The sequence below is a fragment of the Culex pipiens genome, chromosome 2 (assembly GCF_016801865.2).
Source record: "Culex pipiens pallens isolate TS chromosome 2, TS_CPP_V2, whole genome shotgun sequence".
NCBI classification, from domain to species: Eukaryota; Metazoa; Arthropoda; class Insecta; order Diptera; family Culicidae; genus Culex; species Culex pipiens.
In genome coordinates this window covers 119,770,582-119,786,811 of record NC_068938.1, presented here as the reverse complement: position 1 = coordinate 119,786,811, position 16,230 = coordinate 119,770,582, and the positions used below count along the sequence as shown (strand labels likewise).

The following is a 16,230-nucleotide window of genomic DNA, read 5'->3' as shown; positions in this document are numbered from 1 at the left end:
CGCATGACAGCATTCGCTGCAAAATGCATTCAGTGCCACTTTGTCGCACTGTGTTCTGGGCTGGGCTGCCAGTCTAGCACTTTAGTTTAGTTTAGTGGCAGATGTGATGAATAGAACACCTCCGTCGGACGGGTGTCGTGAAAAGTTCGTATTTGTTTTTACTATTTGGCCCGTTTGTCGGAAGTTTTCGCGAATACTCGAGTGCGTACCAGGTTGGGTTGAGTGATTTAAAAGTTTTGATACAATTTTCAACGAGTGCAGTGTTTTCCATGGTCCATTTAATTGCAAAAACATTCAGTCTACATGGGGAAGGGGTGCCAAAGTGCAAGAGTACCAGTGCCAGCAGAGAGAGAAAAAAGCTTTGCTGTTTTTGCTCGTGTGCGTGTGTTGTGCTGTCAGCATTAATGTTATTTCTTTGCGTATAATGTTCGTAACTTCGTATTAGTCTTATTTGAATTTATAAACTCTGAAAATGTAATCAAAATTATTGATTGCAAAGGAAATTCAAAAACTAATTGATTTCAATTATAATAGAAGAATGTATATGATGTTGAAGTGTTATAATGAAAAAATACTTTTGTAACTTTCAAATAAATCAAGAAAAATAACTTAAATGCAAAATGATCTCGAATCCAATAAGAAAGTTAGCATTGAGAATGAAAATTGTAGTTATATTGTATAAATCATTCGCAATTTTAAGCAAAAAAAAAAACTCCTAAATCAAGGGAAATAAAATTTAAACATTCATAACGAAAATCTTACGCTGGAACATATTTAGACTAGCTTCATTAGAATGTAATCAACTTGATACACACCTACAGAAAACATGAAACTTTCTGCAATGGTCAGCTGGAAAAAACGGCGAGCCTAGAAGGTTTTCACTCACTCCGGAGTTTAAGGCCATGGGTATGTTTGGTCTTTTGCCTGCGTGTGTGCATCCATTTTCAATGCATGGGACCATGAAGCAGTTGCTTTATTCAAAGAGAAAGAGCGAGTGAGAATTCTCATTCACTTCCATCGCAGGTTCGTTCATCGCATAGGCCTATGGAGAATATACCTTCGAAAGTCGCAGCAGCAGTGTTGCCAACTGGGTAGTGGAAGGCTGGAAAGTGTATTTGATTTGATAGAGAGTTCGTTAAAAAAATCATTAAATTACATTTAATATATAGATTTTTTAAAGGACCTATAAGCTATTGCCTTTCATATGTTTATAGGACCTTTTTTTAAAAAAAACTCTAGATATATTAAATGCTACCAAGCTTTACATTTCCAAAATTTTAAGTTTAAAATGCCATTCTGGCCAAAGTTTTAAATGCATTTTTTATCGCCACTATGTTCTCCAAACATTTCTACATAAGTTTCAATCGGAGTTAAACATTCGGATTTCCTATGTAAAGCCGCTTGCGCTATTTGTTATTGAGTTGAATTGCTGACTTCCTAATGTTAAGTAGGCCTTGAGTGTGTGAACACGTGATTTTTTTTACAGATTGTCTAAATTTCAAATTTGTTTGGCTGTAGTTTGAATGTATGCCCGAAGCAAAAAACGAAACTATTGGCACTACGCCCCCCGGGGCATGGCCTTCCTCTAACGTGGGATTTCTGCTCCAGCGCCTCTGACGAGACAGGAGAAACCGGGACCGACGTTTTACTTCACCATCCGATAGAAGCTCAGTGGATAAGGCGGGAATCGAACCCGCGTCTCATAGCATCATCGGGATCGGCAGCCGAAGCCGCTACCCCTGCGCCACGAGACCCACAGAAGCACTGAGTGATATTTTTTGAATCAAAATTTTGAAAAATAACGCTTGAAATTAGAATTTATATTTTTGTAATTGTATTTTGACGAAAAGGTTTTTTTCAAATTACTAAAAATAACAGTTCTGAAAAGTGCATTATAGCACTCATTTGAGTGTTGAAAAGTTCGATTGGATATACGTCCAGCTTTGATTATCCGAAGGTTTGTATGGGACAAACAAATAAACTTCATTTAGACCTTGGGGTCGGATGATTTTGATAAATAAATAAATGGATAAACAGCGAACAACCGAATCATGCACAGAAAAATCGTTTTCTTTTGGTTTCGGGAAAAAAGTTAAAAAAAGTTAATAAACTGAAATTACAGGCCACGGTTTGAACATTTGAATGAAAAAAGTGTTTTAAAATGCATTACACGTCTGTCCAATTGTTTTGTAATCATAAGTTTCCAAAATTTCTAAGCATTGACAAAAATTTCATTTTTGCGAGAAAAAAAAGTCTTTGCGGTGATGTACATTGGAATTCCATAATAGTTCAAAATATTTTTAAACGAGCCCAAATATGCTAAATATGATTATCAATACAGAATATGGCATTTTAGATTGTTTTCAGTTGATTATACTTCTACTTTTATTAAAATTTTGAAGCTCTATTGAATTTTTTTGCTCCCCTGTTTTTTTGACCAATTTTGAAAAATATTTGTAACTGCCTAATCAAATATGATAAATATGGCAAAATCTGTCGATATCTGGCACAGAGAAGGATGAATATTTATTCTGGCTGATACTTTAGAATTTTGCATTACATGATTTATCTGGCCCTGCTTTTAAGTTTGACCTGTTTTATGTGACTTTGCCAATGTTTTTAAATGTGTATTTTTTCTGGGATCAAGCTTGGCTGTGTTTCTCACAAACATTTCCTTTGTTTTATGTAAAAATAAGTATGCAGTAATTTTAGTTTTGTCCTAGACTATGCCTCAACGCATTTTTTACAATTTAATGGTAGTGGTATCAGAAAACGGTAAAAAAAATCAAAAAGTGACCGCAAAAACGTGAAGAAACTAGAAACGTAAAAGGTAATGATAGAAGAAGGTAGAACAAGCCAAACACTTTTGAAAACAAACATAAATTAAACAAGATAAATGCGAAAAAAAATACTTAAAATGGAACAAAAAAAAACATAAAACAAGAGAAGTAAAGTTTTTCGTAGAACAAAAGTTGCTCAAACTCAACCTCCTGCACAAGGGGAAAAAAATCTAAAAAAAATTGGGCATTAGAGGGTTAAGTTCAACAATCAAAAATAAGACAACGATTTTTTTTTACGTGCTCGCAGTCTCTATTCAGATTATTCTGGAAGGAGACAAGGGCATGTCTGGAGTGAAGTGGTTGTTATATGTAAATCAAAATAGTAGTTTATGCAACAAGTTGCAAAAAGAGCATTTTTTCAGCACGAGTCGTACATTTATCCAACGAGGTTCACCGAGTTGGATAAATACGAAGAGTGCTGAAAAAATCAAGTTTTGCAAAAAGTTCCATACAACATTTTTTGCAATTGCGAAAAACACCCATTGAGTGAAATTTTTAGTCAAATTTTCATGTATTTTGTCAATAAATCGTTTAAATCAAAAAAATGTTGAAAAGTGTTACTTTTCGAAACAAGTGCTGAAAAGTTCAACTTTTCAGCACCCATTTCAGTGCTGAAAAGTAGAACTTTTCAGCATTTATTTTGAAGAGTGTTGCTATTCGATTCTGTTATTTTTGGTACAGAAAAGTAGGCTATTTCGTCGTTCAAGAATGACAGGAAAAGTAAGTAATTTCACGACGGAATTGCAAAAATTATATTTTAACATTTTTATCTCTTCTGACTTTGATTCAATTAATGGGATTAAGTTTTTTTAATCTTAAGTGAACTATTTTCTCTGCTGGCTGGTACTCAAACTCCCAAGTTAATTTAATCACTCGCTTAGTCACACCACTAGTCGCGCCCGCTATCTTCCGCGGTTCTGGCACCACCGCCCCAACTCCAGTAGTGGTGTGCGCGTAAAATTACGGTGGTGGTATTCTCCAGCCACCACACACAGTATCTATCGCTGGTCTGCTGGTAAAGGGTCCTCCAGCCTGCTGAAACGCGGCGGAGAGAGCAAAGCTGGAGAGCCCGCCACAACTCGAATATTTGGGCTTGTGGCATGGTCTTAAATATCTATACTAAGGCAAAACCCGACCCGGACTGTTAGTGTGTGTCGTCGCGAGTAAAATGCGCGAATGTGTTCCATATTTTTATACCAACTTTCGAAAAACGCAAAATGAATGAGTGCGAGTGACTAACAAAAAATAAGTAGAATGGATGTAAATTTTGCCTTTTTTTTTGGTGTGTAGAAAAATATTTGTCGATGAATCCGGAATACTAAATGGTCGTCGTCGGTCGCGATGACCATCGCCGCCGGAGGAAGATTGAAAGTGGTGATGTGACACTGTTTTGGACTGAGGAATTAGGGGTGTGTGTATGTGTGTAAGGGTACGGTTATCTATCGATGACCAGTTGGGCGTAAAATTGGAAAAAAAGTTATTCGTAAACAAGAGAAGAAAGTTGCATTCGATTGCCAACCTCGGGCCTGGCTTATATTAGTTTTCGCGAGAGAGTTATAGCAAAGTGACCGAAATAAAGAACGAAATCAGGGGGTTTAAATTTGTGATAAATTATGATTAATGTTTCGTTAAGCTCAGTGTTGATGAATTTCCACAAGAATCACAACGTTATGTGAGTGCTTTCGGGCTGTGGAAAACCTTACAAGAAAAAGTGATCATCTGTTTTAAACCAAGTTCAGAGTGTGACCTCCCTCGGCAGAAAAGAAAAGGAAGAAGACGAAGAAAAGAGGCGTCGTCTTTGTCGGCGATCATCTGATAAGGCGTCGCTGCCAGTATGTTCAACTTCATGAAGAAGGGCGTGGGGGTGGGTGATGACCGCGATGAGAAGGAACGCCGGAAGCGGGAGAAAAAGATGCGGAAGGAGGGCAAAGGGACCGGCGTGTCCGGGAGCATGAGCACAGAGGAGTTGCTGCGTCTGGACGAGGTAAGTTTGTGGTTATTTTAAACTTTTAAGGTATTTAAAAAACTCTTTCATGGCCATCTTTTGAGTTAGTGAATCGGGAACAGTGTGTCAAAAAATTGTCCGTGCAGCTTTGTACCATTTTTTTAAATCTGTTGTAAAAGTACTTATCCTTATACTTATCCTAGAAAAAATAATTTGTTTTAAATAAATCAATCGGCGCGGAAGAATATCAAAAAAAAATTAAACATAAAAGTTCAAATGTTCAATAGAAATTCGAGTGCAATCAACTGAAAGCATTTTAAAATGCATTCCCCGGCGTTTAGAATGATTTTTATGATGTTTGAGTTAATTCAAAAATCTTTTAAATTTTAGTGAATTTTCGATATACAAAACCGCAAAAAGTATTTTGTTGTCAGATCTTACACTTTTTGAAAACTTATGATTGTATATCAACTATACGGCTGCATTTCTCAATGGTTTTTCGTCTCCCCCCAGAGTCGAGGGACAAAAACTTTGAAAAATGTTTGTATCGCCCTAAACTTAGTAATTTTTGTTCTTAAAAACTATAGCAGCAATCTTAGTGATGGTACATTTGACTTAAGTTTGAACACTTTTAATCTGATGTCAACAAGAAAAACTACCTATTATATTAACGCAATTAAAAAAACTTATTTTCCAAAAATAGCCCAAGTAACATTTTCAGTTTTGTACCTATCTTGAGGAGAGATTGAAGTTATCTTAGCTAAAAATGACCATAAAGCCATTTTATCTCCAGGACAACAATAAATCAGCATTAAACCTGAGTTAAGAGCAAAGTGGACTATTTTAGGAGGTTATCATGACCATTTATTAGGAGTCATCTAAAACTCATCAGCATAGACATTGATTTTTAAAACACTCTGCAGGTGTATTTAATTGCTTAAATAAAACTTATGCTCAAGCTTCTTAAATTTATAACCGCACAGAAGAGGTTTTCAAGACTGAAATAAACTTTCATTAAAGATGTTTTCTCTCGTTGAAGATAAAATTGATTTGTCGAAGGAAAATCAGTTCTAATTATAATCTCGTTAAATTCAATAATTCTTTATGAAATAAATCACAAATGGCCAATGAAAAAAGATAAAATTATATTGATAACTATAAAATAATATCAAAATAATAAATTACTGTGACTTTACGCAGCCGTTCTAACTGAAAAATTCTTGCCATCAAAATTTCACTGGTCAGTTTTCTTAGATACCTCGAAAAAATATGCATCGAAGGCATGAATCGTTCAAAATTGCATCGATTTTTTATTTTGATGGACCGATTAATTATTTTTTTTCTGAAAAATCAACATGGCTTCCATTTTTGGCCGTTGCTTTTTCGTGTTAATATGGCTGAACTCATAAAAACTATTCTCTCTTACTCAAAGCAGTTATTAGGGCCATTTTTCTTAAGAAGCTCTTGTACAAGAAACTTTAAGAGCTTTGTTTCTTGCGAAGTTCTTGTTCAAGATTAAGCAAGAACATGTAGACTGCAGTGAGCTTTAAGGCGATTTTAACCAAGAGCAAAAGGCGTAGTACTGCGACCGTAGCGCATGCGAATTTTAGTTAGCAGGAGGTAGATCCAAAACGTTTTTTATGGTTATTTTTTCATCGTTGGATAAAAAACAAAACATTTTTTTTTTCATATTCTTTATTCATTTATTTGATTGGGATCATCATAAGTTTTCCTCGCATAAAGGAATTTACCGTCGACACAACAACACTGATTTTAATAAACAAAACTAGACCAACGTTAAAACACTAGCACTCCGCGACGAATTTATCCGCTTCTCGGAACGCCTTATCCAGCTTATCCTCGAAAGGCTCTGACGGACAAACGGATGGCCTAACTGATGATTTGTAGCTTGTCGATTCTGCGCGTCGGCTTCACGGTAGCTACGGAATCGGCGCCCATGATGATTCTCGTGTTACTCGATCAACACGTGCCGGAAAAAAACATCTACTGCCCATGCATGTCAATGGACCAAATCGGCATGTACTCGATCACCCTCGGATAGGTGTACTCCGTTACATCCGCGCTGGAGCCGGATACGGGCGAAAAGTATCACTTGTTTACCGGGATCACAAATTTTGGTAAAAGTTTCTTTGACACTAAACCGACCGACTGTACAAAAAAATGTGATTTGACAGATCAAGTTCAAATAATCTGGAAATATGCTTTCATAGAACAGAGTAGTTTTAATTTAGTTTCAAAGCAGTTTTGACAATGCTTAAAAGTCTTATAAATAACCTCTCTGGGATAGCTTTAAGAGAAACAATGAAGTGTGATATAAAACTATGTTCCATGCTCTTAAAGTATTCTTAAAGATATTTTTAAAACTTTCGTATCATAAACCCAGCAAGTTTTGATCAATGTTTTCATAAAACAGAAAAGCAAATTTCAAACCTTTTATAAAACCTGTTAAGAAGTAAAGGCATTTTGCTTGTTACTTGGGAGTATAAAATTTTGTGTGGCTTCTTACCCTAGAACATTAAAAAAAAAAAAAATCTCGAGACAAACTTTACCACTTGGAAAATATTCCAAAAATAAATTGAAATCCTATCAATGTCACCACGGGTTACGGCAATCGTAACATGAAAACAAAACTTATTCCTTGGCATTATTTAAAAGTGTGATTCCAACAATGCTCTGTAAAAATTTAATACAAAAATTTTAAGCCCAATTTTCAAAATTTTGCAAATGTCTAAAAATACCCAATATTATTAAAAATACAAAAGTTATACAATCTAGACATAGTTTACAATGCATCGTTCCACCCAAGAAATCCGTAAAACATAAGTTTTTCTCCAGAGACTTTTACAGGTGGTACTATTCTAAGATATAATGAAAAATGGGCCCACTTTCAAGCATACCGACTAGGCTAAACGGAAATTAGACTGAGTGAGAGAGCGAGTTAGAGTGAAGCTTGTGGTGAGACATTCCGAGCTTGGAGCTGGGAGAAAACCGAAAAAATACACAGGGAAGAAGTGTTAAAAAAACCTGTCTGGGAAAACTGGAAATCGATAAAATTTCATCACAGTCGTCGTCGCACCGCGCAAAGATTAAATTCAGCACACCTTCAAATGCTGCTGCTCTTATTGTTGCTTGTACACAACAACGTTAGAAAAATGAGGGTAGTTTGTGGTGGCGACGACGACGACGACGGCATCGATGGTCATGTGAAGATGAATCACAAATCGGCTACTCCTCGGTCGGCTGGCCATTTGTTGTTGTTGTGCCAAATTACTTGAGGGTGTGTCCTTTCCTGCTTGGCTGCCCGAGTGATGATGGTGCAGGCTCGCCGATGTGGTTCAATGCCGGTCAGTATTGATCGTGTTTGTTTTGATAAATTGTGTGTGTTGTTGGCATTTTTATTTGCCTTCAATATTTATATCAATCAAATTTCAGTGAAAAAAGGATAATCGATTTTTTTATTTTCAAGTTTCTTCGAAACAAAACACAAAACATGGTAGGGGAGAGTGGGGAGACTTGATCCCCTTTTTTTGTATCGCACATAACTCTGTCAATTTCTCACAAAACATTGAACTTTTTGCATGAATTGAAAGCTTAACTATTCAACTATGTCTGGCTGATAAGGGTATTTCATCAGATAAACTCTTCGAATCATGCCAAGGTTTTAAAAAAATATTTTAAACCGGCATTTTCAAAATGTCAGGGGTAATTTGATCTCCCTTTCAACATTTTTAAGAAATCTTAAGCAAAATGTTTCTTATTCATTCAAACTGTTGATTTTCTATAAGTTACAGCAATTTAACATTAAACCTGTACGTTTGTGTTCAAAATATAAAAAGTTTAGCATGCAAAATATTTAAAAACTTAAAATTATCTTTTTAGACCAAAATTGAGCATGTTTATAAAGCTGGTAATTTTTGTTTACAAAACTTTTGAAAAATGGTTCAAACTGCAGTAAGTTATGTACAACTATACTAAAGGAAACTATGTAATAAACCCCAGCCCAATTATTTAATCTTGAGGCTGATTCCAGTGACTGTAAAAATGAAGGGATCTCCCTAAACGCACTTTTTTAAACAATTGATTGTAAAATAGTATGACGATAAATTTAACGTCAAATGCGTAAGGGGTTTGGAGCTGATATGTTTATCAAACAATTCATGTATAAAAAATATTTTTTTGAATAATTTTTGTGTGTTTTCTATACTTATCAAAACAAAGAAAAAAGATCTCTTGGATGTTTTTTGCAGCACTTTTTAGAAAAATGTGTGTAACTAAATCTAAACATTTTTTTATTTTTTTCTTTGTTTTCTACAATGAGTTTTAGTCAATTGTGCACAACTTTCTAGAACAAAGCTAATTGTTTTACCCACATGCTGACGAGATACAGGCTTGGGATCAAGTTTCCCCGAGGATCAAGTCTCCCCACTCTCCCCTATTTGTTTTTTTTTTCTTCTTCTGTTTAAACACACAGTTCAGTTTTTCTCAATCAAAGGCATGTTGTAAACTAATGATCGGATTATCAATGTTAAAAATGGAAATGCATTTAACTTTTCCTTATATTGGCACATAGAAAAACTCAAACACCTGTATCTCGCTAACATGTGGGTGAATAAATATGGCATGTTCTTAAAATTGTGGGCAACTCTCCACCAACTCACACGAAATCGAAAAAAGTAGCCCCGACCCCTCTTCGATTTGCATGAAACTTTGTCCTAAGGGGTAACTTTTGTCCCTGATCACAAATACGAGCTCCTTTTTTGATATCGTATGACGGAGGGGCGGTACGACTCCTTCCATTTTTGAACATTCGAAAAAAGACGTGTTTTTCAATAATTTGCAGCCTGAAATGGTGATGCTTTGGAAATTTGGTGTCAAAGGGACTGTTATGTAAAATTGGACGCCCGGTTTGATAGCGTACTAAAAACTCCGGAAAAAAATATTTTTCATCGAAAAAAAAAATCAAAAATGGTTACAAAAAAAGTTCTACAATTTTTCGTTACTCGACTGTAAATTGAATGGGACTTGGTAATTTTATGAGAAGAATGCTATGCTATGCTTTTCAAATCTGCAATAACCCAGAAGGGTATTTTTTTTCATCAGAAGCAATTTTTTTCATTTTTAAATTTTGTGTTTTTTTTTCTAACTTTGCAGGTTTGTTTTTTAGAGTGTAACAATATTCAACAAAGTTGTAGAGCAGACAATTGCAAAAAAATAAATTTATAAACATAAGGGGTTTGCTTATAACATTCTCGAGTTATCGGGATTTTACCAAAAAATAAATAAAAAATGTGTGTTCCAAATTGTGGGTAACAAAAATCTGGTTGCGAAAACTTTGCTTGATGTGCACCGTTAAGCTTGTTATGTTTTGTACACAATCGTACAGTTTTTTTAAATAGGGTGACGGTAACAAAAATTACATTTTAGACACCCCCTTGCCTTGTTCGATTCCTTAGTCAAAATAAGTATCTGTGCCAATTTTCAACCAAATCGGTTAAGGTTTAGGGGTTTAGGGGTTGCTGTTGAGCGTTGAACTTTGTATGAGAAGAATTGTAAAAATATATGGGTAAAAACAGTGCTTCAGGAAGGTGAAGCAGGCCTGCCCCAAATTTTAACATATGTGAGATTCTTATATGAAGTTCAATTCCCTACAATTTGGTCGAAGGTTGCAAAAAGATCCGAGTTAATCCTGATTTTTGTGATTTTTTAGCATAAAGTTTCTGTATTCGACAAAGTCGTAGGAAATTGTTTTTTTTTTCTACAAGAATCTTACAACTGGATTTTTTCTGAGAGCTGCACGACTTGCTATCAAAATCCTGAAGCGATATTTTTCTTTACAAACTTTGACGTTCAACAGCGGTTTTAAAAAAAAAGTATTTTCTTGTAAAAAATATAAAAAAATAACAAAAAAATGTCTATAAATATCATTAAGATCAAATCAGCAAAATCTTTGCTGATTTGGCGATGGATAACCATTCCGTATAACATGCGAATCAATCATTTGAAATTTTATTCATTTGATTTTAAACTTTTCCCCTATGAAAATTGCTTGAAATAAGCTATATAACCAACCATAATGGTGAATCATTAGGTAATAGAGTACAATATGTATCACTGTTCCTGAGGATATAATCCACTTACATGTCTCCACTATATCAACCTAATGGGTTTCTAATCGCACATTTTTCACCTCTCTCCCTCATCCCGGAATCCGGATAGGTGCGAAGATCGCTAAAGATTCGCGGCCGTCGGAAAGAGAAGGAAAAGCTGCCCAGCGGAATCACGGCCGATTACAGTGCGTCTTTTTTCGCCCAGCTGGACGTGGACCGCGAGCAGGACCGGGGCAACGAAGAGGTGGTTGCTCTGGCCAACACCACCACCTACATAGACAGTAACGGCGAAATGGTCGAACGGGTCTCGTTTACAACCGCGAACGTGTCACAGTCGGACAGCTCGGAAACGTCTATGAACTCCGTTACCGTGAACCAGGTAAGAACGAATCAATGAATGAAGCCGACTCGGAGCTATAGTTGTGTCTTTTGAATCGTGGTCTTTGGGCTCGGTTCAAAACTATGACAATAGTAATCTACTCAAAGTATCTTTAATTAATGTTCTTAAATTTATATTATTTAGGTATAGATTGTATTTAAATTTACCTGAATTTGCATTATTTTACCATATTGTATTTAAAAGTTTTGGAAACATTCGGAAAACTTTCAAGTCATAGATTTTTTTTAACAAATTATTGTTTTTCTTTGTGCAATGATTCTTCACTTTGAATCACTGCTGAAACTATTAGGAAAAAATGTATTGACAATTTGTGTTCAGCTTGCTGATAAGAAGACTCGGATTGGTGAACAAACGGCCGTGTTTCCTGATAACCAGACCTCTGATAAAGATGATAAATATTTTTGCAAAACAGAGAGTCAATGGCATTTTCAAGAGAATTTTCAGCTTAAATTGACATGATATAAATTGGGGTTGAAATATCATTTGGTATGTTTGTTCCTTGTTTTTTTTTATTACATTGGTTGAGGATAAACTAACTGTTTGTTAAAACATACCGTGACCTGCACTGCCGTTCTACGCATAACTGTCCCATGTTCAAAAAAGTGCAACTGAGAAAAACGCGATTGAAATTTTTCTACCGATTTCTGTGTTTCTACGCATAATTGTCCCGTGGGTTCCTATTCGCCCTATGTGTCCCTAATCGCCCCAATTAGCAGTTTATCACCCTTATTTGTGATCCTCTTGCTAAACAACAGGTAAACAAGGCATAATGCTTAGTAAAACTAATGATTCCGTGTAAGAAAATACTTGGTGGGACAATTATGCGTAGAAGTTCAACGATGGGACAAACAGACTTGGTGTTGTTTTTGATGAGTTTCCGAACAAAGTACCAGATTTTATGTGTTTTTCTTAAAGTACACATCAGACTAAACTTAATTATGTCAAAAAGTCAAAATCGTCAAAAACTGACATGGGACAATTATGCGTAGAACGGCAGTGCAACAAACAGAAATTGCAATTTTAATCTCCGAATAAATAATGACCTTGAAATTTTTTCCAACCAAGGTAATAATTTAAGAGCGAGTTTTTCACCGATGTGAAACAGGTCGTATCGAGGTGCTCCGATTTGGATGAAACTTTCAGGGTTTGTTTGTCTATACATGAGATGAACTCATGCCAAATATGAGCCCTCTACGACAAAGGGAAGTGGGGTAAAACGGGCATTGAATTTTGAGGTCCAAAAAACATGAAAAATCTTAAAATTGCTCGCATTTCCGTAAAACTTCATCAATTCCAACTCTCTTAGATGCATTCGAAAGGTATTTTAAAGCCCTTCAAAATGTGCTATAGACATCCAGGATTGGTTTGACTTTTTCTCATAGCTTTTGCAAATAACTGTTAAAAATGGATTTTTTAAAAACCTTAATAACTTTTTGCAACAGCCTCCAACACCCATACTCCCATAGGTCAAAAGTTAGGGAATTTCATGGACTATAAGCCTACGGTATTAACTTTTTGGCCAATCGCAGTTTTTCTCATAGTTTTACGATTTTTCTGGAACAAACATTTCACAACGTTGGTTTATGCCCTGTAGGCCTCCATAGCGGCACTTTTTGGTCTCAATTTTGACATATTCGGAATCCTCAGAAAATTTTACATTAGATTGAGGTGTTGGAATTTTGAATTTGATTGGAAAAAATGCCATTTAGAATTAATTAAAATATTATTTAGCATTTTGTCTAATTAGGGGTAAAACAAGTTTTCGCCTGCTTGATACAGCATTTGACGTATTGATCATAGGGTAAATAAGATCTATTTCTTTTTTCAAAAATGTTTTATTTAATTATTTTTTAAATCAAAATTACAACTCCAATACTTCTAACTTACGTGAAATTGTCCGAGGATTCCGAATATGACAAAATTGAGACCAAAAAGTGCCGTCTTCTTGGCCTACAGGGCAAAAACTAACGTTGTAAAATGTTTGTTCTAGAAAAATCGAATAACTATGAGAAAAACTGCGATTGGCCAAAAAGTTAATACCGTAGGCCTATAGTCCATGAAATTACCTAACTTTTGACCTATGGGAGTATGGGTGTTGGAGGCTGTTGCAAAAAGTTATTAAGGTTTTAAAAAAATACATTTTTAACAGTAATTTGCAAAAGCTATGAGAAAAAGTCGAACCAATCCTGGATGTCTATGGCACATTTTGAAGGGCTTTAAAAGACCATTCGAATGCATCTAAGAGAGCTGGAATTGATGAAGTTTTACGGAAATGCGAGCAATTTTAACATTTTTCATGTTTTTTGGACCTCAAACTTCAATGCCCGTTTTACCCCACTTCCCTTTGTCGTAGAGGGCTCATATTTGGCATGAGTTCATCTCATGTATAGACAAACAAATGCTGAAAGTTTCATCCAAATCGGAGCACCTCGATACGACCTCTAGAACAAACCGAGCAGAATCTACAAATACTGCCTCTTAAGCATTTCTTAATTTTTCATTTCCATAGGCGGATTAAGTTTAGTATTTTTTTTAGTATTTTTTTGGTTTATTTTTTAATTTTCTTACTTTTAACATTAATTTGGAATTCTGCGGTCCATTTCTGTAAAATAAGACATGTTGTTTGCCTATTAAATGAGCAAATGCAATTTTTCAATATTTCATAACCGACATTTTGGCTGCCATCATGGGTCTAAAAATTCTACACCACTGTAGAGGAGTTTGGGGGTCATATTTAAGCTCAACAACAACAACAAATTTTTTCGTGAGTCGATTATCTGAAGATTTGATTATTCGATGTAAAAATTTTCTGAAGCCTTCGCATAATCGCATAACCATTCATAACGCAAAGCTTTGAAATTACGAATTGATCGTAAGTGAACTTTATAATAAATGGCAAGTCAACTTTTATTTTTTAGAACCAGCATTTTTCTCGTGTTCGGAATGTTTTTTCTAGATTTTTAAAGGCTTTTCCAACAACGGGTGGATTTGGATTGTAGATTTGGATTTCGAAACATTTAGAATTTGTTTTTTCTGTTCTTATTTCAGACAAAAGTACTTCCACCGGTTCCGCCACGCCCCCCGAAACGTGGCATTCTTAAAGGATCCCGCCTGAACCTGAACGAGTCGGGTTCCGACGGAGGCGGTTCGATGGACTCCAAGTCAGTATTAATGAGGAACACGCTGCAGAACGAACGCATCACGTACTCCCAACAGTCGCGTCACTCCGCCGAAAACCTCAGATTTGCTGGAGAGGTACTTTCAACTGAATGCATACTTTTCTTTTGAGTCAAACTATAAGCATTTCTTTAATTTCAGATGAGCCCCATCAACGCAAACCATCTGCACGTGGCGACCTCTCCCTCGCCTAGCGCGGACAGCCTCACCGACACAACGAATTCCTCCTTTGCCACACCGCCGTTCTCGATGAGTCCGGTCGGAGAGTCCCAGGGCTCGTACCGATGGTCCCGAGTGCAGGCCTTTGAAGACGTCAGCTTGCCGCTTCCGGCGATCAAGTTGGTCGAGCTGCCGCCGCCTCGAGTGCTGGTCATCAAGCGCCAGAAGGCACCCCGTAATGACTTCGGGTTCAGCTTACGGAAGGCGATGGTGCTGGACCGCTCGTCGTCGCTGCTCTTCCCAACATTCCGGCCGGTAATTTTCGCCGAACCAAGTGCCAACAGTAACTCGTCGACCGGGTTGCTCCCGGGCGATCGTCTACTCAAGGTAAACGATCTCTCGGTGGAGGAACTCAGCCGGGAGACCATCATCGAAATTATCCGGAACAGCGGCGACAGTGTTACGGTTGAGGTAAGAGTTTCTAACAATTTCGTCATGTTAACAATCATAACTTAAATCAACTTTTTCTTGTAGGTACAACCGGTGGCGGAGTTGGTGGAATTGTCGCGGCGCTGCATGAACGTTTTGAACGAAACGGACCAGACGGATCGAGCTGCACCGATGGATGTTATGGACTGCAACACGTTACGTCGCAGCGCTAGCAAGCGATTCAAGGGCGAGGTATGTTCCAGTTTATGTTTTGATTTTTTTTATATATTTAATTTAGATTTTTGGAGGCCCTTGGTAGACCTTACCTAATTTTATATTATCATCGTTCTTACATTCTCTTCAGAATGATAAATTTCAACCTTTTTGGCAAAGTATTTAAACTGAGGAAAGAAATACGATGAGCACGAGTGCCTTCTCGTAGATGCTACTTCTTCAACTCCAATTTTCCAATTTTCAATACGATTTTTTTTAATGAAAAGTTTTATTTGTATTAATGCAATTTTCTTTAAATGCGTTTTTTACCTCAAACGCCCAAAAAAACCAAATAAGGTCGGCAAGCCATCGAATGGAAGAGGAGTTTGTTCATAACTCTGTTCCTTTCGTTGTCCCCCCACGCTAAGAAATGGCTGGCAAAAAATCAAATTTCCTCAAATTATTCAGTTCAAGGAGCATAAGATTCGTTTTTGTGATAATGTGTAAAAGAGCAATTTTTTTAAAACAAAATATGCTGGCAAAACTGTAGCGATTGTCTTGGTGTGCCTTTTAAAAGTCCAGTTTTACGATGTTGTCCCGTCACGCTACATTTTCATTCCCGGGGAAGCACAGGTACAATATTGTTCATTCTACATGCCATTTCTTTGTAGGAAAATCAATTACCTTTTCAAATATGTAACCCCCCCCCCCCCCCCTGGTGGGTTTCTTCTTTTATTTTGCCACTAGAGCCAAAACACTGAAAAAACTTAGAATTTTCTTTTTTAAAAAAGAGCCGAAGAATCAGTCATGAGCATTTCCTCTTATATATTTGGCAGATTAAGCACTCGCTCCTAACTCCATCCTTTTGCCTGATTTCCACTTAAGAGCGAGTTTTTCACCGATGTGAAACAGGTCGTATCGAGGTGCTCCGATTTGGAT

The 16,230-nt window shown here is 36.4% G+C and overlaps 1 protein-coding gene across 13 annotated transcripts in view; it reads left to right on the top strand.

Annotated features, from left to right (window-relative positions):
• The first annotated feature begins 67 nt into the window (after positions 1 to 67).
• The window catches only part of LOC120424112 (unconventional myosin-XVIIIa), a 108,011-nt gene continuing 91,848 nt past the window's right edge, over positions 68 to 16,230 (top strand). For 5 of the 13 annotated variants that reach the window (XR_005606325.2, XR_005606326.2, XR_005606327.2 and 2 more), the window contains exons 1-6: positions 70 to 212; positions 4,131 to 4,824; positions 11,023 to 11,292; positions 14,362 to 14,568; positions 14,632 to 15,120; positions 15,184 to 15,330. Coding sequence is in view for 10 of the 13 variants with exons in the window: in XM_039588151.2 (XP_039444085.1) it covers positions 4,675 to 4,824; positions 11,023 to 11,292; positions 14,362 to 14,568; positions 14,632 to 15,120; positions 15,184 to 15,330 (1,263 nt within the window). In the remaining 3 variants the exon portion in view is untranslated. Of the gene's footprint in view, positions 213 to 4,130; positions 4,825 to 11,022; positions 11,293 to 14,361; positions 14,569 to 14,631; positions 15,121 to 15,183; positions 15,331 to 16,230 lie in introns of all 13 variants that reach the window. The other 8 variants (XM_039588138.2, XM_039588144.2, XM_039588148.2 and 5 more) reach the window with 6 other exon arrangements.